Genomic DNA, 24,773 nt, shown 5'->3' on the forward strand with positions numbered 1-24,773 from the left:
ACTTTTGCAAGGCACTGTAGACAATAATGACTTCAACCCTGTTAACATCCTGCCTAACCCTTACCTGTTCTCCGGCTGTTATCAAACATTAACTAAATAACCTAACCAAGGTGTTCACAATTGCTGAAAATTACAAGCAAGTTGACTGCTCTTGTTCTAGATGCTGAAATATGTAGAGCAGAGTACACCTTACACTCTTAAAAATAAAGGTTTATCGCAATGCCATAGAAGAACTTTTTTGTCTAAATGGTTCCATAAAGAACCTTAAACATCTGAAGAAACTTTCTGTTTCACAAAAGGTTCTTTGTGGCAAAAGAAGGTTCTTCAGATTATAAAACGGTAAGAAAGAGATGTTTCTTGAAAGAACCTTTGACTGAATGGTTCTTTTGTGGAACCAAAAATGGTTCTTCTATGGCATCGCTTGAAGAACCTTTTAAAGCACTTTTATTTGAGTGTAAAGTGTCATGAAACCCCCGTTTTAGCACTGGTCATTTACACCTCAGATCTGAAAAAGACTTGGGCGTGTAAAGCTTGAAAAGTGGGAGTGAAGAGGGTGGCAGGAGGGGAGAAAACCAATAAAACATAGACCTACAACACATTCATTATACAGACAAATGAATATTAAAATATGATCAAATAAATAAAGATAAAACAAACAACAATGGAGATAGGTGCCACCTTGATATATTTTAAAAAGATAATAATGATAATGAACTCTTATAATTAGAAGAAATCAAATGTTTTCAGCCACGGCTGCCAATCGCCACAATTACCGCATATAGGTCACTTTTTGTGAGGTTGGTTTAACTTTTTTAACCGGAAAGAACAAAATAGCTCCAAAAAAATAAAAAAATAACTACATTTCCCTTAATAATAGACAATAATGAGTGTTATTACTGTTTTCACTGATGTGCAACCTGTGCACATGACACTTTAAAAAAATAATTTTGCGACCAATATTTCCATAACTTAGTAAATTACAATTTTTAAACTGCTTTATATCTCTAAGTTTCAACAAAAAGTAAATAGGGTGAATTTGGGCTTCATGTTGTCTTTAAATATAAAGTTCTGTCATGAAACTCTAGATGACGCAGGTTGGTTCTAACTAATTAATGTACAATAAAACAGCATAGTCTTCACTGTAAGAATTAGACATGCATTATACTGTTAGACACGTATTTTCATTCTCAACTGTTTACGTTAATTTGATACATAACTGACGAAGGTTTACACGAATAATCACCAAACGCCGCATTTTGACATATATTTGCATGTATTTGACCGTTTAGGTATGCATCTTAGCTAAACATTCACTTTATTTGTCCGTGTCCTGTTCCGTCTCTGAACGCACAGAACACAGAACAGTGCAAACTCTCTTTCGTGCTTTTAAAAACACGACATCAAATAAACATAAATAAATCAAGCACGTCCCATTTAATGCAAGTCACGTTACATGATTTTACTGATTTGCATGTGAAATTGGGATTTTATAGAGGAGTGAAAGCGCACAAAGGGGGCGGAATTGGGAGCAATATTTGTTTTATCTCGACTATTGTATTTTCATAATAGTTTGAAGCCGTAATCGAAATCGAAACTGAACTTCGATTAACTGCATAGCCCAAATCTGATATATTTACATTTATTCTCATTGTGTATCTGAATGATTTATTTTGCATTACAGCCAATGAGCTTGCTGTTCAACATATATTCAACAAATACTTGGCTAGAGCTTGCTGTAGCAATTGCAGCGCATTTTAGAAACCCTCCACCTCCCCCAGCTCCACCTGTCCAGATCTGCTGCGGGGTAATATTATGTATGTTATATATGTTGGTTATTTCATGTCCGTTATATGTCCAGCAGTAATATTTCTACATGCTCACTGCAGCATGTGTGTGGATGTATTGGCAGTGGTAACTCTTAAGACTTGCTCTACCGCCACAGCAGTGTAGCAGATCAATTCCAAGACCGAACAAAACTCTCCGAGAGTTGTCATGACAGAAATGATTTTTTGTTTTATCTCAGAAGTCAGCTGCATAATCTTTGGAGAGCAGGACATGTTTAACTGAAACTGAAACGAGATTAAGGAATGAAAGGATTCACTCACTTGTGAAGCCAGTGCGGCTTTGTAGTTAACTCTATAGATCTACTGATTTATTGATTAAGGATCTCATTGTAAAGTTTGTGATAGCTGTTATGTTCAACTCAGAAGTGGACCACTACTGACAAAGGGATTGAGATGTAAGCCACTCTGACCACTTTAAAAGCATGAATATTGTGTTGCAAACCGATTTATCCTCCAACTACCGGCATTTATTTTTTGGTTGACCCGTTAGATCTCACCTTTTCCTGATTTGTGTGGCTATTTATAGACCAAATCAGCTGGCATGTCTAACTAGGTGGGTTTGAATCTGCCCTGCCTCTTGTCCAGGTCACGGCTCTCAGCAGGTGCTCTGATTCTCTGACTCTTGTTGAGATGAGCTCCACCCTGACTCGGCTCTCATAATGAGCTCAGTCGCAGACCGTGTGTGTCACCTCCCTGGCAGGGTTGAGGGGCATGAGAGCAGACAGCCGCCCGCTCAGCCTAGCTCATTATCTCTGTGTGTGTCTTACCAACTGCTCTGACTTGACGCAGAAAAGCTGCACAGTCTTGGCGGCGTTCTTGGCTACTGCGATCGTCAGGCCGGAATCCACTGATGCAACATTCAGCTCACTAACGTGCAAAAACAACATAAAGGGGCAACTGTTAACAAATTGCAGTCGATAAAAACAGTCAGCAGTCTGCTTATGGTTGGTCTTATTTTTATATGAAATGTAGCTATTTTTATAATTTAGATTTTTCTTGACTCTTAAAGCGACTCTTTTGTATGATGGCGTTTTAGTGTGTTAAAAAAAATCTAAGATTACGAGATTAACGTTGTAATATTTTGAGATTAACGTCAAAATATTACGAGAATAAAATCTAAATATTACAAGAATGAAATCAATTATGAGAATAAAGTTGAGTTTTCGAAAATAAAGTCAAAATGTTTTGAGAGTAAAGTCGAAATTTCGAGAATAAAGTCAAAATGTTTTGAGAATAAAGTCAAAATGTTTGAAGTCCAAATTACAAGAGTAAGTCAAAATGTTTCAAGAAAAAAAATCTAAATGTCTTGAGTAAAGTCAAAATTTGGAGAATAAAGCCAAAATTTAGAGAATCAAGTCAAAATTTCAAAAATATAATAGAAATGTTTTGAGAATAAAGTCAAAAGGTTTTGAGAATAAAGTCAAAATTTCAAAAATATAATAGAAATGTTTCGAGAATAAAGTCGAAATGTTTAGAAAATAAAATCAAATTTTTTTGAAAGTAAAAATGTTTAGAGAGTAAAGTCAAAATGTAAAAAATATAATAGAAATGTTTTGAGAATAAAGTCGAAATTACGAGAATAAAGTCTAAATGTTTTGCGAATAAAGCCGACATTTTTCAAGAGTAATGTTTCGAGAGTAAAGTCAAAATTTCAAGAATAAAATGGAAATGTTTTGAGAATAAAGTTGAAATTATGAGAGTAAAGTCAAAATGTTTCAAAAGTAAAGTCAAAAGGTTTTGAGAATAAAGTCAAAATTTCAAAAATATAATAGAAATGTTTCGAGAATAAAGTCGAAATGTTTAGAAAATAAAATCGAATTTTTTGGAAAGTAAAAATGTTTAGAGAGTAAAGTCAAAATGTAAAAAATATAATAGAAATGTTTTGAGAATAAAGTCGAAATTACGAGAATAAAGTCTAAATGTTTTGCGAATAAAGCCGACATTTTTCAAGAGTAATGTTTCGAGAGTAAAGTCAAAATTTCAAGAATAAAATCGAAATGTTTTGAGAATAAAGTCGAAATGTTTTGAGAATAAATTAAAAATGTTTCAAAAGTAAAGTCAAAATTTCGAGAATAAAATGGAAATGTTTTGAGAATAAAGTTGAAATTATGAGAGTAAAGTCTAAATGTTTCAAGAATAAAGTCAAAACGTTTTCAGAATAAAGTCAAAATTTTTCGAGAGTATTGTTTCGAGAGTAAAGTAAAAATTCCAAGAATTTGAATTTGAGAATAAAGTCAAAAGGTTTTGAGAATAAAGTCAAAATTTCAAAAATATAATAGAAATGTTTCGAGAGTAAAGTAAAAATTCCAAGAATTTGAATTTGAGAATAAAGTCAAAAGGTTTTGAGAATAAAGTCAAAATTTCAAAAATATAATAGAAATGTTTCGAGAATAAAGTCGAAATGTTTAGAAAATAAAATCGAATTTTTTGGAAAGTAAAAATATTTAGAGAGTAAAGTCAAAATGTAAAAAATATAATAGAAATGTTTTGAGAATAAAGTCGAAATTACGAGAATAAAGTCTAAATGTTTTGCGAATAAAGCCGACATTTTTCAAGAGTAATGTTTCGAGAGTAAAGTCAAAATTTCAAGAATAAAATCGAAATGTTTTGAGAATAAAGTCGAAATGATTTGAGAATAAATTAAAAATGTTTTAAAAGTAAAGTCAAAATTTCGAGAATAAAATGGAAATGTTTTGAAAATAAAGTTGAAATTATGAGAGTAAAGTCAAAATGTTTCAAGAATAAAGTCAAAATGTTTTCAGAATAAAGTCAAAATTTTTCGAGAGTATTGTTTCGAGAGTAAAGTAAAAATTTCAAGAATTTGAATTTGAGAATAAAGTCTAAATGTTTTGAGAATAAAGTCGAAATTTACGAGAATGAAGTCTGAATGTTTCAAGAATAAAGTTAATATTTAGTTTTCTCTTGACTCTTAATGCGACTCATTTTGACTATTCTTGAAACATTTTGACTTTATTTTCATAATTTTGACTTCTCGTAATATTTCGACTTTATTCTTAAAATACTGTATTGCGGTTTAATCTCGTAATCTTAGATTATTTACTACTGCTGTCTTCATGAAGGCAATACTTCCTTAACATTGGGTCACAGTGAGGTTTCTCAGAAGTCAGCAAAGTGGCACAGTAGGGAAATAATGATGTAACAGTTATGCTACATAATGCATATTGGAGGTGTACCTGGCTATTGTTTTTATGATGCTGTCAAGTTCATCATTAGAGGGTGGGTTTCGTCCTCCTTGAGGGAACACAAGATTGATGGGGTCAAAGAGGCGGGACAGAGACTTGGAAAGGTACGCTGCTTCATATGGTTGAAGGGAGGCCTTCAGGTCCTTCTCTGGACTGGAACAAATAAAATGTCAAAAAAGTTAGTCCTGTCAGTTTAATGAACACGACACGTATGTCACATACTCTGCGTGCATGTATAAAAATTTCACTGACCTAAATCTTGAATTTAATCAGATGAATGCCCGTAGAGATAATTACAAATCGAGACTAAATCAAAAGTGCAGCAGAGCAAACTGAACAACACTTAATGAAACCGTAGCCTACTTACACTCCTCATCTCAGTAGGGATCAAAGCCCCCAGCATTTGATTTTGCCACTGTAATAAATTAGTTTCCCTGGCTGACAGCTGCTTAATTCCCAATAATTATTCTTTTGTTTGACTTGTGTATACCACTTGTTGATAAAAGTGTAACTGAGATACGATTGTTTCCCCAACGGTTACCGTTTTCATTAAAAGTTTCAGACTTCTCATTATAGTGTAAGGTCTGAAAATGAAACTAAAATATGTGACCCTGGTCCACAAAACCAGTCATAAGGTTAAATTTTACAAAACTGAGATGTATACATCATATTAAAGCTCAATAAATAAGCTTTCTATTGTTATATGTTTTGTTAGGATAGGACAAAATTTGGCCGAGATACATCTATTTGAAAATCTGGAATCTGAGGGTGCAAAAAAATCTAAATACTGAGAAAATCACCTTTAAAGTTGTCCAAATTAAGTTCTTAACAATGCATATTACTAATCAAAAATTACATTTTGATATATTTACAGTAGGAATTTTACAAAAAATCTTCAAGGAACATGATCTTTACTTAATTTCCTAATGATTTTTGGCATAAAAGAAAAATCAATAATTTTGACCCATACAATGTATTTTTGGCTATTGCTACAAATATACCCCAGCGACTTAAGACTGGTTTTGTGGTCCAGGGTCACATATATTTGTAGCAATAGCCAACAATACATTGTATGGGTCAAAATGGACAATTTTTCTTTAATGCCAAAAATCATTAGTATAGTAAAGATTATGTTCTATGAAGATTGTTTGTAAATTTCCTACCTTAAATATATCAAAACTTATTTTTTGATTAGTAATATGCATTGCTAAGAACTTCATTCGGACAACTTTAAAGGCAATTTTCTCACTATTCAGATTTTTTGCACCCTCAGATTGCAGATTTTCAAATAGTTGTATCTTGACCAAATATTGTCCTATCTTAACAAATCATATATCAATGGAAAGCTTATTTATGGACTGGTCTGTGGTCCATGGTCACAGTTCTCATAGTAATGCAAAGAAACCTCATTCTCATCACTATAAAGGGAAAATAACTTATTTTTAAAATGGCAATATAGTAATTAATTACAAAAAAATTTGATGATTTGCCATTCATTATCATAAATTAAACACACTTTTTGCCCAAAAATAAGATTTTGTAGAAGTCACTCGAACTAAAAGCCAAATGAATCTTACTGTTAAAGAAGAAAAGAGCTCAGTGAGTGAATTAACACATAATAGACTGCTCTATAATAATAGATATCTAAACTAAACTCAGCGGATGCTGTTCAATGCTGTACAGCCTGAACTCTACCACAATGAAAATAGTTATGAGAGCCAAATATAGATCTACTAAAATCTCTCCAAAAAAAAAAACAAAGAAAACCACATCACCCTGACATATTAAACGCATTTGCCACTTTTTGACAAGATGCTTTAATAATCTTGCCTTTAATTGCTGGTTGTCATGCATCCTGACAAGCTTTTTCCGAGCTGTATTATGCGATACGAGCAACTGTGCGTAAAACGGGGGCTGTTTAAGGGACAATTGTGATTATGGGATCTCGGTGTTTGATCAGAATAGTGGCAGAAATTTTGAGAGATTGTCTGACAATGCGTCTGAGAGTGGAAAGGCTTCTTTGCTTCCTAAAACATCTCTCCATTCAGGTGAAAGGCAGAAATGCTGTCTGACTGATGAGAGCTATTTGGAGAGCACTCGAGAGCAACAAAATCTTTGTTGTGCCCCAGGAATGATTAGGAAGATGACAGTTTGTGTAGATAATAAACTTCAAATCGTGGCGTTTCTGTTTGACTGCTTGCATTTTGCATCTTAAAATGTAAAGTCTGTCGGATGCATTTCAACGATTGATAGTTGCAATTTAGTTCTAGTAAAGCCGCCATAAATATACCATATTTATAACAGTTACTGTTGTTACCACAATAAATCTTTGGCAGTTGTGTATGTGTTTATCATATATAATAGTACGCACTCATAGTCTGGTTTGTTCTGGGTGAACAGATCTTCAGTATCATGATCTGATGCAGGCAGTTCCACATCTAGACCTGCACCACTGCTCACTAGCGCCCCCTGTATGCTTGCGCTGTACTGCTGCAGCCTCTTCCATAGCTCATTATAAAGCCTCAAGAGTTTGGGATACTCTCCCTCCAAGGCCTGCTTCAGGAAAGTTGATGCTGAGAACAAAAGAGAAAATAAATTGAGAATAGGATGCATTTAGAGAAAAGATAACCACATACAGTTGCAGTTGAAATTATTCAACCCCCCAGAGACTGCAGTACTGAAGCTAATGATCAATTGACTTTCCTGCAGGACAATCATCCCAAAGTATACATCCAAATCAGTTATATAATGTTCTTGAGTGGCCTGTTCAGTTTCCAGATTTAATGCTTATTGAAAATATTTGGTTGAATTTAAAGAAAGCAGTGGCATTGTGAAAACCAAAGATTATCAGTGATCTGAAAGTTTTTTCAGGCAAGGAATGGGCCAAGATTGTAGTAGAGAGGATGCATTTAGAGAAAAGATAACCACATACAGTTGCAGTTGAAATTATTCAACCCCCCAGAGACTGCAGTACTAAAGCTAATGATCAATGGACTTTCATGCAATCATCCCAAAGTATACATCCAAATCTACTTATGCTTGCTTCAGAGATCAGTTATAGAATGTTCTTGAGTGGCCTGTTCAGTCTCCATTTAATGATTTAATTGAAAATATTTGGTTGAATTTGAAGAACCAATGATTATCAGTGATCTGAACGTTTTTTTCAGGCGAGGAATGGGCCAAGATTGCAGCAGAGAGGATGCATTTAGAGAGAAGATAACCACATACAGTTGCAGTCGAAAATATTCAAATGCAAGCTTTTCTCAAAATCCAAGATTTTATAAAAATTGCATCTACAACAGTTTGCTGGCATATTAAAAGTGATAATGTCACTATATAATGTAATGTTTTTGAGTTCATAATTATTCAACCCCTATTTAACATTGCTGTTTTAAGTCACTTATTTTTATGGTAGGGACCGTATGAAGGATATCATGGATTCTTTGAAGTATCAGGCCATTTTGGCAAGAATTGTGATGCCTTTGGTGCAAAGACTGAAGCTGATGATCAATGGACTTTCCTTCAGGACAATTATCCCAAAGTATACATCCAAATCTACTTCTGCTTGCTTCAGGAATGAGTTACAGAATGTTCTTGAGTGGCCTGTTCAGTCTCCAGATTTAATTCCCATTAAAAATATATGGTTGAATTTGAAGAACCAAAGATTATTAGTGATCTGAAAGCTTTTTCAGGTGATGAGCGGGCAAGAGATTGTAGTAGAGAAGTGACAGAAGCTTCTAAGCACATATATATATATATATATATATATATATATATATATATATATATATATATGTAAATAATAAAAGATTCTGCGCCAAACTTTACTTTTGGGGGTTGAATAATTTTGAACATGAACGTTTAGAGCCAATTTGATTTTTTCATTATCCACCAACTTATGTTCTCAGAATTACTCAAATGTGTATTAATAAACTTTTTCCAATAGTGTACTGATGCCTTTGTAGAATTTGCACGTCTTCCACGTCAAGGGGGTTGAATAATTTCAATTGCAACTGTAGATAAATCCATGTGTTGTGTCTTTGTCTCGATACTGACATATAACAGTAGTTTAAAACAACTAAAAAGGATGCAAATGCATCACTAACTTTTTTGATTACAAAGATTACAACAACAAAGACTTATTTCTTTTGAAAAATATGCAATGAATCTCAATAGTTTCACTATAGTTTAGAAATCAGGGTTATAAAGCCTGTATTGTTGTGAATACCATTTAATTAAAAAAGTGTCGCCTATGACAATGGCAAGCAGTGACTTAAAACTACAGATCCTTTCTTTGTGCCTCAGTGAGCTGAAAAGCCAAATCCCTCATCTCCAACCAATTTAACCAAAACAATGTTTAATAAAGAGAATACACTTGGAGAAATGAGAGTCAAACTGATGGAAATGCATAAAAATGCCTCTTCATTAATATGGTAATAACCCAACTTTACAGGTGATTAAATGCTCATTACGAATATTATGCAGATTGTTTCCTATGCAGATTGATTTGATGAATGCATAATTGAGTAGTTCATAGGCACAAGCATCTTAAGCGGTTTTAATCTTTGTTTCGCCATCACCCGAACAAAGATGAGTCCTGGCAGATATGCTCTATTGATGGAGTGCTGTAGCCATGTTCAGCTGACGCTACGTTTCAGATTTACTGCTGGTAGTGAAGCTTAAATTTCCTCACTTCATGAAACTGCCATGCAGCAGCTTTCAAACACCACCTGTGACTGTCAAGAAAGTCCTTCCTCAGGGAAGGTGATGAGGTGCATACAAAAACCAACAAATAAACATGATGAAATGGCTGAAAAATGGCATCTTCATTGAACAAGTGCCTTTCATGTTGATGAAAATGAAAATAAAAATAACATAAATAATAAAAACAGAGCAGAACTGACCCTAAACCTCCACTCTGACTGCTACAGGGTTCAAACAACGCTGAAGGCCAAGTCAGGAAGCCTACACTGAATGTTGAGAGGAAAACTGTCTTCATCTTTTGACCTGCTCTTTGAAAAGCAAACAGTTCAGGAAAGAATTCTGGGAAGGAGCTGTCAGTAGTCACAAAATGTATTTTAGGACAAAGAGGGTAGCAATAAATCATTCATAAACAGATCTTCTTTGAAGGCATGTGGATCAGTGATGTCTCAAGACAGAGTCCATAACAATCGACCCGAGAGTTAAAATGTTTTCTGATGGCCTCTTGGAGCCGCAAAGTTTGTGAGAGCATCTTCACCTCAAACGTTCTCATTCTGTGAGAGCATTTTGGCGAGGTTCCCTTAATAGATGTACAAGGTGAGCCCCCTAGGGTTTTGGAGAATATAAAAGCAAGTTTGATTGAGAGGTTTCAAATCAGGCTTGGAAGATGGAGTAATGCACAAGCATTTGGATAATGAAAGTGATGCAAAGGCTCCTATTTGCCTTCTATTGATCAGGCGGAGTGGAGCACAAAGTGTTGTTAGGTCGTGATAACACAGGCAGGGATCAATAGAGCTACACCATCAATGTCAAGGTCTAAATTACAGTGTCTCTGCAGGGAGGACGTGCTGCCCAGGATCTTTAGCACACTAATTAAGATGGGCACCAGTTGCAATCGTGAACCAGGGTAATGTATTAATGAAGGGATTCTGTGACAACTGAGTGTTTTTTTGTTGCAATACAGGGACCAAAATGAGGCATTAATAAAGTCCAGAGAACATTTCCTCTTGAGTTAAGTGCCTAGATAAAGAGCACAATGGTCATAGTTCATTAAAAGTTCCCTTCTGGGGTTTGAAACCACAACCCAATGGCAAGTTCTTGAGTTGGATTTCCATGGAGTGCATGGCAAACAAGTTGCTTTGGATTAAATTTCTCTGTCAAATGGGCAAATGCAACTGTCACCAGCTTAGAAAACCATCGGTTGATATACAACCATCAGTTGATCTTCAACCCTGCTCCTAGGGATCCACTGTCCTGCATAGTTCAGCTATAAACCTAATCAAACATGCCTGAAACCAGCTAATCAAGCTCTTCAAGATAACTTACCTAACGGTAATAGCTCATGAAACGTTGCTTCACAACCCAATGGCAAGTTCTTGGGTTTGATTTCCATTAAATGCATGGACAAACAAGTTGTTTTGGATAAAGTTGTCTTTCAAATACACAAATGCAACTGTCATCAGCTTAGAAAACCAAGAGCACAATGGTCATAGCTCATGAAACGTCCCTTCTGGGGTTTGAAACCACAACTCAATGGCAAGTTCTTGGGTTTGATTTCCATTAAATGCATGGACAAACAAGTTGTTTTGGATAAAGTTGTCTTTCAAATGCACAAATGCAACAGTTATCAGCTTAGAAAACCAAAAGCACAATGGACATAGCTTATGAAACATCCCTTTTGGGGTTTAAAATGACAACCCAATGGCAAGTTCATGGGTTTGATTGCCATTAAATGCATGGACAAACAAGTTGTTTTGGATAAAGCTGTCTTTCAAATGCACAAATGCAACTGTCATCATCTTAGAAAATTATCAGTTGATATACAACCATCAGTTGGTCTTTACCCCTGCTCCTAGGGATCCACTGTCTTGCATAGTTTAGCTATAAACCTAATCAAACATACCTAAAACCAGCTAATCAAGCTCTTCAGGATAACTTAAAAAAAATCAAAGGGCAGATGAGCTTAAGCAGGCTGGAAATACATTTCCTCTCAAGAAACCTAGAGTTAAGTGCCTAGTTCAAGAGCACAACGGTAATAGCTCATGAAACGTCCCATCTGGGGTTTGAAACCACAACCCAATGGCAAGTTCTTGGGTTTGATTTCCATTAAATGCATGGACAAAGAAGTTGTCTTGGATAAAGTTGTCTTTCAAATGCACAACTGTCATTAGAAAACCATCATTTGATATACAACCATCCGTTGGTTATCAACCCTGCTCCTAGGGATCCACTGTCCTGCAAAGTTCTGCTAAAACCCCAATCAAACACACATGAACCAGTTAAAGCTCTTCAGGATATCTTGAAAATCACAGGGAGAAAAGTGATTACTACATTTTAAATATGGATATTTTTCTTACAAAAACACATCAATTCGCTATAGGAGGCCTTTATTCACACCGGCACTTTTATTCAGCACTTTTTATTATGAATGGATGCGCTTTATTGGACTTCTGTTGGACTGTTGAACAGAAACACATGCCCACTGTCATTATAAAGCTTGGAAGAGCCAGGACATTTTTTAATATAACTCGGATTGGATTCAACTGAAAGAAGAAAGTCATATACACCAAGGATGCCTTAAGGGTGAGTAAATCATGGGATAATTTTCATTTTTTGGGTGAACTAACCCTTTAACTCTAGGTTTCTCGAGAGGAAATGCTCTCTGGATGAACAAGTCTGGCAAATAAAGAAATATAAATAGTCTAAAATCCCAAGACTGGGTGGAAAAGACTATTCTTAAGTGATACTGTAGCTTCCCAAGGTACAGGCTATTTTAAAATAAAGAGGGGAGTCTGTTTTGGTTATACATCTGTGAAGTCACATTTGAAGGTTTGCTTCCTCTATATTCCCTTGTGACCAAACACCTGCCTTGATTTATCCTGCTCCTTAGTGATGCTAACACCAAATTAGAGATCATCGTTTTGTGTCTATCAATGATGGCCTCTCTCATTGGCTGCATCTGAGCTTTAAAAACCATCCGAGATTACGGAAGTGTAAACACTTCTCCAAGGCCCCCTCCTGTCTTGAGATTATAGTGTGAAGTGGAAGTGAACAACGATGCTCAGTCAGTTGAGGAAAGAGTTAACAGAGTCGGTCTTCTCAAAAACAACTCCAGAAGAGCGTACGTGGGTAACAGAGTTTGAATCCGACTGCAATGTGATGAAAAGAAAGCAAGAGCGGAGGAGAAGAGAGAGACTAGGCGCAGGAGGGGAGCTTGTGTAACACACTCACACACAGAATGAGCTTTTGAGATGCATGACGGGGCATCGTCTTAAACAAAAACCCCAGACTGAGACTCACCAGCTGTGGCTTTCTGCAGCTCTTCGGAGAGCGTCTGAGTGACTGAACTCCAGAAGGTGTGCAAGATGTCAGGCTGCCCATCCTGATAAGAGAGAGAAAACACATGAACTTTAACATAATGGCCTATGACACACATATATGCATTAACACACTATGCAAACAAAGCTGATATGACTGCTTTTTATTGCTCCAACCAACAACACATCATGAAACTAATGTCCAAGTCACATTTAATTTCTGCAAAGACGTTCTTACTCATTTCACGTGCATCAGGAAATAATGACAGATTCTTTATATAGTAGCCATAAAAGTAGTAGTGATTGGAGAGAGGGTGAAAAATAGTCATGTGAAACCAAGTCAGTATGTTTTTAGTGCAAGAAACATCAACCAGCAATAAAGGGTAAAAAAATAATATGACCCCCACATTATTTATGCCATCACTAGACAACGCTGGCATTAGCAATCATTGATGGAATAATACCTGTCTGATCCGTTTGTGTGTAAACAGGGAAGTCTATGACAAATAATGATTCGAGAATCATGACAAAACAAATGTCGTCTAATGCTGATGAATGTTTGCCAAATGCCAGTGTGTGTTTGTGTGTAACAAGGCCGGATTGTCACTGGATCAGCCGATTAAAAAGGCATTTAGTTTAGTTTAGTTTAGTTTAGTCTGATCCACTGCTGAGCTATTGAGAAACAAGTACAAACTTGATTATTTTGAAATCACATTTACTTTTTAAATCATCTGGATTCAGTCAGATTTACTGACCAGAACAGTATTCATGTGCCTGACACATATTGTGCAACTTCCATAGACTGTCAAAGATGCACAATGATTGCACTAAGTTTAATTTAATTTACACAGGGAGAATGGGGTGAGCCAGAGCTGATATATTTTAGTACAGAGCTCAAGGCCATTAAAGATGAGCTTATCCAATACCCTGATCATTCCCTGTGTCTCTGTTTTTTTCCTACATCTATTGTTTTGCTGGAGACAAAAGGCAAGCAGCAGTCCAGTTTCAGTGATCCATGCTTATTGCATCCACACATCACCTGTGCAAATAAGCCTGCTCCTGAATGTCCCTGCTGACTCACACAAATTTGTGACATAGAGCATGTGAACTCCATTAGGGATGTAGTGGTATTATCAATATTGTGATATTGCGATAGCAATATTAATATTAATATTAACATGGTCACATGATGATATGAAACGGTCTTCCGGGCAAAAAATCTAGTTTTTAAAATATATTTAAACTTCTTATTCTAACATAAAAGGTCTTTAAAGTTGTGTTTTGGGCCATTATGCTTTGACACAGTATCTGTCAAACAAACTAAAACCGAAAGCGCAATATGGCTTAATCCCTTTATCAAGCCTGTTGTTGTTGCATGTTTCAAATTGAAGTGTATACTTCATTCAGACGATCAGCTCATGCTTCAGAACGGATCAGTTCACTGTGAATGTTACTTTTGAAAGTAATGCATTTCAATATTGCAGTCCCTAAAATGTAAAGGCCCTTTCACACCAAAAAGTGAAATGAATAAGCCTGAGGCTGAAGGACATGTAAATTCAAGTCTGTACAGTAGAACTGTAGGAAAAAGAAGTTCAACACTCTTCAGCATGAGAAAAATGAAGCACAAATGTTAGTTAATCTAAAGTAAGTTTTGTTTATTAGTATATGGCTGAATTCGATCAACAATAGTCAGCAGCAAAGACACGGTTAATAAAATGGGATTAAATACATAAAAGAAACAAAAAGTAACTGGCATTACTTTTTTAAAAAAGCAACTCAGATATTTACTTGTGAATGAAAATACATTACTTTACTAGTTACTTAAAGTAATCTGATTACGTAACTCGCGTTACTTGTAATGCGTTTTCCCCAACACAGTGAATAAATGCAGTGAAATTGCATATGCTTTATTGCATATGCTGAGTTTAGCACACGTTTGCAATGCAGCCTTTATTTTTGCGGCAGATAACAGTATTTCACAAAATTTGTAGGGAGATGCGTTTTTGCAAGCCTGTTTCACTGAAGCTAGAGTTTTCCTTCTAAATAAAACTCTACTGCAGTTTCATTCAAAATAAAAGCTCAAAAGTGCAGAAAGATTTGCTGACAACAAGCAGTCCAATTTCAAAATATCTTTCTCAAGTGTAGAAATTAGGAAAGAAGTATTGTAATTTTCCTGCTGTAGTGTAGAGCAAAAATAATATACCTATTAAATATTCATTGTAAAGTGTTCATGTATTGTACAGTGCAGTTGTTTTACAAATATGGCTATTACTGTCATTGTTATTATTATTAGATAGTATATCATAAATAAAGAGCGTTGAGTCCACTTTAAAGTTCAGGGACGGGTCAATTCACTGATTTTTTTCTGACTTAAGGTTTCTTAGTTAAGAGCTCTTAATTTAAGAATAATTGAAAGTTCAATTAATAGAATAATTAAATCTTCAATATGTACAAATTTTCTTTTTTTTTTTCAATTCTTCATTTGACTTTCTCAATAAATATAGTATCATGGACTTCATCTTGTAATATTATCGTATCGTGAGATTTTGATATTGTTACATCCCTAAACTCCATTGTACAAAAGGTCTGTTCACAAGATGCCCTGAAATGAATATGAAATAATGCCAGATAATCCGGAATTGCACGAGATTGTAGTGTCCATGCCAAATGTGTATATTGGCATTGTTTCAGTGCCATCATAAATGAAATAAAAATGGATTATCTTTCTTTTTTTCTCAAGTAAAATATAAGTGAGTTTCATATTTGCTCCAGTACTTCAGGCAACTGTTTCTTTCTCATGTAGAGTCGTATTTCACATTTATGACACCTGAAGTGAACAAGAGGGCCATCCGTGAAGATGAACTCATGCCAGAGAGCCAGAAGGCTTGTTTGCTACATAAAAGCAGCTGGGAATCCAACGGGAAGGTCTGTTTTACTTGTGTAACTGTTAAATGTGGCGGTTTGCAGGTTTCGCTTTCCGATGGGTGCCTGTGTGGGGGGTGTTTTTGCCACAAATAAAGGTGTGAGATTGTGGGAGTTCGAAAACAGCTTTTGAAGCGGAGGCAGAGAAAGAAAACAAAAAACATGGCATTCACCCACCTTTCCCAGTCTCCAGGGAATCCGACAGCAGCTTTGTTGTGCTGTACATTGACTCCTGCACAAAGTTCCTGTATGTGTTTTCCTATACTGCATATGTGTCCCGTCTCCTGCATGCACCTTGTTAAACTGAGGGTTCAGAGGCACTGTAGGGCCTTTTTACAGGCTTGTGAAGCTCCAAAAGAGGTGCCTGCCCTGCAAACACCTTTCACGGTGATTTTTAAATGTCGGGCGCCTCTTTCATCTGCGGCTAGCAGCTCTCTGAGCACCCGATGACACTCTGTCAGTCATTCTGGGTGGTTTGAATTTTCAAGGTGTCCCTTTGCTACCAAGAGCCATTGAGCTTTAGAATATTTTACAAATTTTGCAAAAACCTCCCTCACACTCAAATCAAACTTTTCGCTTTTCCCTTCTTTTCAACAAGAAAAGAAAAAGGTCTATGGGAGAGTGGGAGAAGGTGTTGCCATGGAAACGCCCACATCTGCTCCCCCCGCACACCCGCAGACCTCAATCTTCTGACCGAAAATCTCGATTTCCAAGAGGTGATTAGAAGCCGCTCAACTCATCTCCCCCGAAACTGTTTACTGAGTGAAAACGAGAGGAATACCAACAGAGAGAGAGAGAAAACGACTCTAGGTTTTGGAGACAGACCTTTTCTCTTTCTCACAAACTATGGCTGTGTTCGCAATGGAATACTAACATACTGTTTGCGATAGAAAACATTAGTATGCAGTAGTATGCTATGTTGTTGTTGCATGACCCCATTACATTTAAAGCATGCGGTGTGCAGTTATCATGAAATTGCATTGCTGTAATCTAATTTCGTCAGTTCGGCTCAAGAAAGAGAGTTTAAAATACTGGTCGATATTTTTTTGGTTCATTGGTCGAGTGACGTGTTATTTCATGCAATGTGCTCTACTTTGCATACTTGTGCTGCATTGTAAATATACAGGCTAAAGGAAATAATGCCATATATAGGCAACAAAAACATGCATTGCATGCATTAATGCTTTTTAAAATGTAAAATCTGGCCAATTTTTCAAAATTGAGGTTTGTACATAATCTGAAAACAGAAAAAATAAGCTTTCTATTGGTGTATAGTTTGTTATGGTAGGGCAATATTTGGCCGTGATACAACTGTTTGAATATTTTTAATCTGAGGGTGCAAAAATTGAGAAAATTGCCTTTAAAGTTGTCCAAATGAAGTTGAGTTGAGCGGCTTCTAATTACCTCTTGTAAATCGAGATTTTCGGTCAGAAGATTGAGGTTTGCTCAAGAAAGAGTTTAAAATAGTGGTTGATATTATTTTTGGTTCATTGGTCAAGTGATGTGGTATTTCATGCAATGTGCTCTACTTTGCATACTTGTGCTACATTGTAAATATATAGGCTAAAGGAAAGAATGCCATATATAGACAAGAAAAAGCATGCATTGCATGCATTAATGCTTTTATAAATCTTAAATGTGACCCTGGACCACAAAACCAGTCATAAGTGTCAATTTTTCGAAATTTAGATTTGTACATAAACTGAAAACTGAAGTAATAAGCTTTCCATTGATGTATAGTTTGTTATGGTAGGGCAATATTTGGCCGTGATACAACTATTTGAATATCTTTAATCTTAGGGTGCAAAAATTGAGTAAATTGCCTTTAAAGTTGAGTTGAGCGGCATCTAATCACCTCTTGTAAATCAAGATTTTTGGTCAGAAGATTGAGGTCTGCTCAAGAAAGAGTTTAAAATAGTGGTTGATATAATTTTTGGTTCATTGGTCGAGTGATGTGGTATTTCATGCAATGTGCTCTACTAAAGGAAAGGCTAAAGGAAAGAATGCCATATATAGACAAGAAAAAGCATGCATTGCATGCATTAATGCTTTTATAAATCTTAAATGTAACCCTGGACCACAAAACCAGTCATAAGTGTCTTTTTTTTTTTAAATTAAGATTTAAATAAAACTGAATAAATAAGCTTTCCATTGATGTATAGTTTGTTAGGATAGGGCACAAATTGAGAAAATTGCCTTTAAAGTTTTCCAAATGAAGTTCTTAGCAATGCATATTGCTAATCAAAACATATGTTTTATATATTTACAGTAGGAAATTTACAAAATATCTTCATGGAACATGATCTTTACTTAAAATCCAAATGATTTTTGGCATTAAAGGAAAAACAATAATTTTGACCCATTCAATATATTTATCCAAACTATATCTAAAGCACACAAACTCCCATTGAAACAAAAATGCATGTGTAAAATTTGCATTACACACAGAATATATACTACAAGTAGTATGCCATCCCAAATATATCCATGTCACAATTTTGCATCAGATAACCTGTTATCTATTCCCTACATTAGCTTTGCTGGTTATGGTTTAAAGAAAAGCGTTGCTAAAGGCCAACTCTAATTCCCTGCATTATATGCTCTCTTTGAAATCCATCTGTGAAATCTTACCACCCCTTCCTAAACTGTTCTGATCTCACAGTTTAGCCCTTCATTTAGCAGAAAATAGCACCTTAATTACCGGCTGTAATTAGCCAAATTCGCCACTGAAGGAATGGAGAGCCACGGATGTCTGGGACACCAAAGGGGAAACGCGTTGCATATGCCTTTGCAAACACTGCTCTTGTCACTCAGCGTGCACCAACACACTCCTGCTAGTTCACAAAGTCACCCAGAGCCAAATGGAGAATGTAGATAAAATTGTCCCATCACTGTCTGGCTGAAAACGTGTGGCGGATATATGTGTGTGCATGTGTGTGTGCATGCGTGTGGGGTAGATAACCTTGTCACAGAGGGGCCAGCCACCTGCAGACACCAATTAGGATGTCATTTACTGCTAATGTGCCAGCAGCAAGTGAACCAGCAGGGGCTATGCAGGCAGGCCAGCCAAAGGCAAGGGCAACACACAAAAATCTTTTGTAATAAATCACTACACATCAAGGACAAACTCTTCACTCATGGGATAAGTATAATATCGACACACATAACTTCCCCAAACTAAATTGAACAGCATACCTCTTCTATTATACACACACACACACACACACACACACACACACAATAAAAACATGTAAAACATATGTGACCCTGGACCACAAAACCAGTCTTAAGTCGCTGGGGTATATTTGTAGCAATAGCCAAAAATACATTGCATGGGTCAAAATTATTGATTTTTCTTTTATATCAAAAATCATTAGGAAATTAAGTAAAGATCATGTTCCATTAAGATTTTTTGTAAAATTCCTAATGTAAACCTATCAAAATGTAATTTTTGATTAGTAATATGCATTGTTAAGAACTAAATTTGGACAACTTTAAAGGTGATTTTCTCAGTATTTTGATTTTTTTGCACCCTTATATTCCAGATTTTCAAATAGATGTATCTCGGCCAAATATTGTCCTATCCTAACAAACTATACACTATACATACATACACAATAGAAAGCTTATTTATTGAGCTTTCATATGCTGTATATTAGTGATGCGCGGGTCGGGGTTTTTTTCAACCCGCGGGTCCCGCAATTATGAAATTATTTGGCCCGCCCCAGCCCGCCCCGCAGTACTGTGTCTATTTTTACAACCCGCCCCGCCCCGCACCCGCGACAATTAAATAGACATACTGCATAATGCAAATGAAAACCGAAAGTGCTTTTCGCCCTTTAAACTGGCAACAATACTGTACGATTATGAATATGAACCATAAATCAAATCATATTAATAACAAGATAATCAGTGGTGTAACGTTAGTGGTGCCGGAAGAAATGTGGGTATATATGCTTAATTTATGAATATCGTTTTGAACTTTCTATTTGAACGCATTCGTTTACTGGATCCTTGGACTGAATGGTTTAAAGGTTCACTGGTTTAAGGAAGTTCTGATCATGAAAATCTGCTTCTTTTTATTTGTAAGATATTGTTTTCATTATTATGTACTGTTTAAAATGACTAGGGTGCAGCCAGGAGACGCAGCGGGCGCAATCACCAAATACATTTCAAAGCAAGCCGGCGCCACAGTCCTGACTACATCATTGCTGTCTTTATTGTGTGTTTTTAGCGAATATTTACATTCATTCACATATGACTGGATGTGGTTGACTGTCATGATTTTGGCTAATGCAGGATAATGCGCATCAGAGGAGATTTAAATACGCATAGCACCAGGCCTGCAGAGTTGAATGTGCGTTCGCTTGATGCGCTTGTGGCTGGCAGCGGGAGCTGCTTGGCGCTTTCGTGACGTGACGTGTTGATAACCTTATTAAAGAACTTAATAAAATATGAAAATAGATATTCCCAAATATGTAATATAGGCTATAGGGAATTGCACGCAACATATTGATTTTTTTTATTTTATTTTGTTTTTAATGACCCGCCCCAACCCGACCCGCAAATAAAATGACAGTTTCTTTACCCGCCCCAACCCGACCCGCGGGTTACCCGCGGGGCCCGCGGGTTATGAGACGACCCGCGCATCACTACTGTATATATCTCAGTTTTTTAACCTTATGACTGGTTTTGTGGTCCAGGGTCACATATAGATATGAAATCATAATTCCATCTCACCTTGATAATTTCATCAATAAAGCACACATGAGACACTGGGTCCCTCTTTTTGGTCAGAACCTTCTGCAGGTGCTGCACCTGTTCAGGAACAAAGCAGAAACTTTATCCAATATATTCAAGGTCCACCTTAAAACACTTGGCTTTATAAAGTAGGTACAATTTGAAATTTTAATATCATGCACATGCGTTTGGATCAAAAACAAATTAGTTCATTTGTATATATACAGTTGAAGTCATCTGCAAAATGTTAATTAATGTACCAAAATAAGAGGGATCATTCAAAATGCATGTTATTTTTCATTGAGTACTGACCTGAATGAGATATTTCACATAAAAGACGTTTACATATAGTCTACAAGAGAAAAGAATAGTTGAATGTATAAAAATGACCCCGATTCTTAATCCATTACAAACACATGCTTCAAAAGGAAACACGATGCATTACTTATTTTGTCTTCTGGAAAACATGCAAGTATCTTCTGTAGCTTCTGAAGGACAGTACTAAATGAAAAAAAATATTATATTTAGGAAAAATGTACACATCCTCATTCTGTTAAAAAGTTTACACCCCTGGATCTTAATGCATCGTTTTTCCTGAATGTGTGAACCTTCTGTAATAGTTGCATATGAGTCCCTCAGTTGTCCTTAGTGTGAAAAAAATGGAACTCAAAATCATACAGTCATTGTATCAAAGGATTCAAATGCACAAAAATGCTGAAAAACTAAAGAATTCGTGGGATCCGAAGGATTTTTCTGAAGAACAGCGGGCAGTTTAACTGTTCAGGACAAACTAGGGAGTCATGAACAACTATCACTAAACAAAAAAACACAGCTGTGGATCATTCAGAAATCACACATTATTAAGAATCAACTGTATGTAAACTTTTGAACAGGGCAATATTTATAAATTCAACTATTATTTTCTCTTATAGACTATATGTAAAAGTCAGTACTAAAAAAAAAACATGCATGATACCTCTTATTTTGCTAAAATAATGAACATTTTGCAGATTCTACAAAGTCTATGTAAACGCTTGACTGTACTGTACTTTGCTCAAGCAACAATATTTTTCCAAAAACAGCTAATGCACAGACTTGAACAGCATGTATGAATGGAGAAGAGTGACAGCAATCTTCCTTCCTCACTCAAGCATCCTCACTCTACCATTAGCAGCAGTGCCAAAAAGCTCATTTCAGAGCTTAATATTTCATGGCTTTACAAGTGTACACCAGACAAAGTGGAGTGTGGCTTGGTAATACCATAGCCATCTGTGAACTAATGGTGTTTTGCCTAATGACCTACAGTGTTTCATAATAGTAACATCTGTGTAAGTTTGATAACTTATGCATACCTGACCACAAGCGGCGCAGATCTGGTCCATTAGTTTCTCTAAATTTGTCCAAAGGGCAGCTCGAAATGCGGCCGTGTTGCCTGGGGTGGGCATGACGGCTCTGCCAGGGGCACCTAAACACAAAAAGCACACACTAAAACACAATGCAATATCAGCAAGCACTCTAAAACAGCCACAAATGCACTAAAATACAAACCTCTAGTATTGGCAGGTTGGGTAAGGACTTTAATGTCCAGGGCGTTAACAACATTCTCCTGCACAGATGTCCGATATCCATCCACCACACTTCTTATGGTCTCTCTCAGACTGCCGAGGTTGTAAAAAACCTGTAGGGCTGTTCCCACCTGAGACGGATTCTGTGGGACAAAAAAAAAAAGTTAAATTGCACTGTATGAGCTATAATATGGTACAAGGTTTACAATGAAGGTGCCTAATATTTGAGTAGAATTGATGTGGGATGCAGGCCACTGACACAGAGCAATCTAAATGCATTAAAATATGCCTGACCCCCCAGGTATCTTCACTTCCAAGTCAACTTTACACCTGAGACTAGTCTTCTCCACATGAGGGGATCACAGACTACGCAGCACTTGCCGCGAGAGTCACGATTGACGTCACTGAGCTCAACGCCAGAGCACATGTTAGAAAAGTAGGTCAACTTCAGATTCTTTAAATTCAACTGTCTCAGCTTAGCTGTGACTACAGGACATTGAAGCTCTCCAATGCTGCATTCAAAGCATCTTCTCTGATCCTGCCTTTAATTTAATCTCCCAGGATGAAAGCGCCAAGCATTGCAACCGATTCAAGACCTTGTCCGACTTCAATCTAATCCCAGTGGATCAAAGATGATCAGGCCCAGTCGCTTTCCCAAACGGTACACTGAAAACTGCAGGTGAATGGATATATGCAACAGATGTGCTAAGAAAAACAAAAACAAAACAGATGACAGAAAGTGATAATCCAGTAAATCTACCCTTTTTGTCAGTGCTGCACTAATGGTGCACAGATTGAGTGTAATAGGCAGGAGTGGTAGGATAAAGCCATCAGTGGTGGCTAAGTACTTGGCGGCAATCAGCATTTTCCAGCTCTAATCACGCAAGTGACGGACACACATTGATTCCCTCATGCTGTCTTCAAGTCCACTTGAAGTGAAGGATAAAACTGAGGGCAGGGCTGCTGGATGTCACTCTAATATTCTAAACAAATGTAAAAAGATTGGGTTGGCGGACAAAATGGATGTTTGAAGATCAAATCCAATTAGATTGAAACACCTAGGTTTTATGCACTGCAACATTGAAAAACCCAAAGGAGTCTCTGACTATAGTAAGTACAAGAAGAAATACCTTGTGACCCCATTACAGGTGTTGGTGAGGGGCCGTTCCGATTTCTGATACACTAGTGGCTGCATTGTTTTTGTAGCTACTTACGATCTTAGGAAGTAGAACCGAATGGGAGAAACTGTTCCGGTACTTAGAAAAAATTGCAAAGCATTGGTGCCAATTTCAGAGGCTAAATGTAAAACCTTCAATGTAAAGCCTGCAAAAGTTGTTCATCAAAATATTGCATTATACATACATAAAGATATAGTCTCTCAAAAGAAAGAGTTGACTCAGAGATAATGATATAATGATGTGAAGAATGAGTGGTTAAAATTCATTCTTTTACCTTCTTTGGCTTCTAATCTTTTTTATTCAGACCAACTAGCGTTTCCTAACCACAACCTGTAAGTACAATTAATACATTGTGTGTGCATTTTCAAGTGAGTGCTCCAAATATCTAGTTTATTGTGCTAATATGTGATGTACACCTAGTACAGCTTTAGGTTTTCAGGTAAATCACGATATTAGTGTCTTACTGAAATAGTTCTGATAATTCGCTGTGAACCCACTATTTCTTAAGAATGCGTCGATTAATGTAGACAGTTGTTCTAATTACTTTTTATCAGTTTTATCAGCACTTGGCTAACGTATCGAATATTACTGTTTTGTTATGTGTTTACAGTTTAGCAGCGAAACTTTAGCTGTGGGCATGATTTGCTTGCATAAAGTGTTAAACAAAATTTTTTTATGCCATTATTTTGAAAACCGATTGGAGCACTATATTATTGTTTTATGTAAAGGTGCATCAGGGTTTCCAGGTTTTTATAACAGCACCAGCTCAATTGCTATTTAAAACTACTCCAATCTCATTTTGTGGGGGGTCCCCGCCTTCTGTGGTGTAAAACTTTATTGCACTTCCATGCAGCTTTACAAAAAAAGAAGCCCGAAGTCGAGTATAAGCAGCAGACTTGGCAACTTTGCTGGCAACTCGCTAACTTGATTAAGTACTCCTCTCTATGCCAATCACATCAGGCTTGGCCAGCTGACCAATCAGATCAGAGTAGGCTTTTGGAAGGGAGGGGCTTACAGACATTACACTCAAAGCTGCTTCGAAAGCACCATTTCGAAATCATTGACAAATGACTATGTATAAATGTACTTCTGAGAAAATGTTTTCTGACCTTATACGCATTTAAACCTGTTGTAGGGGACTCCAACACAGTATTAGGACACTTAAAAAAAAAAAAAAAAAAAAAAAAGCTAAAAACAAACATATGACCTGCTCTTTAATACTGATTTAAACTAGGGGTGGGAGGAAAAAAAAAAAGATTCTCAGATGCATCGCAATTCTCTCTTCAACAATTCTGAATCGATT

At 36.3% G+C, this 24,773-nt stretch overlaps 1 protein-coding gene across 1 annotated transcript in view; it reads right to left on the reverse strand.

Moving 5' to 3' along the window:
- The window catches only part of LOC141333441 (conserved oligomeric Golgi complex subunit 5-like), a 104,885-nt gene that overhangs the window by 19,635 nt on the left and 60,477 nt on the right, over positions 1-24,773 (reverse strand). Inside the window, exons 8-14 of the mRNA XM_073838457.1 lie at positions 22,276-22,435; positions 22,080-22,192; positions 20,728-20,805; positions 13,049-13,130; positions 7,419-7,620; positions 5,039-5,200; positions 2,612-2,711 (exon numbers count right to left, since the gene is read on the reverse strand). Coding sequence (XP_073694558.1) covers positions 2,612-2,711; positions 5,039-5,200; positions 7,419-7,620; positions 13,049-13,130; positions 20,728-20,805; positions 22,080-22,192; positions 22,276-22,435 — 897 coding nt within the window. The remainder of the gene's footprint in view (positions 1-2,611; positions 2,712-5,038; positions 5,201-7,418; positions 7,621-13,048; positions 13,131-20,727; positions 20,806-22,079; positions 22,193-22,275; positions 22,436-24,773) is intronic.

The sequence above is a fragment of the Garra rufa genome, chromosome 4 (genome assembly GCF_049309525.1).
Source record: "Garra rufa chromosome 4, GarRuf1.0, whole genome shotgun sequence".
Lineage (NCBI taxonomy): Eukaryota > Metazoa > Chordata > Actinopteri > Cypriniformes > Cyprinidae > Garra > Garra rufa.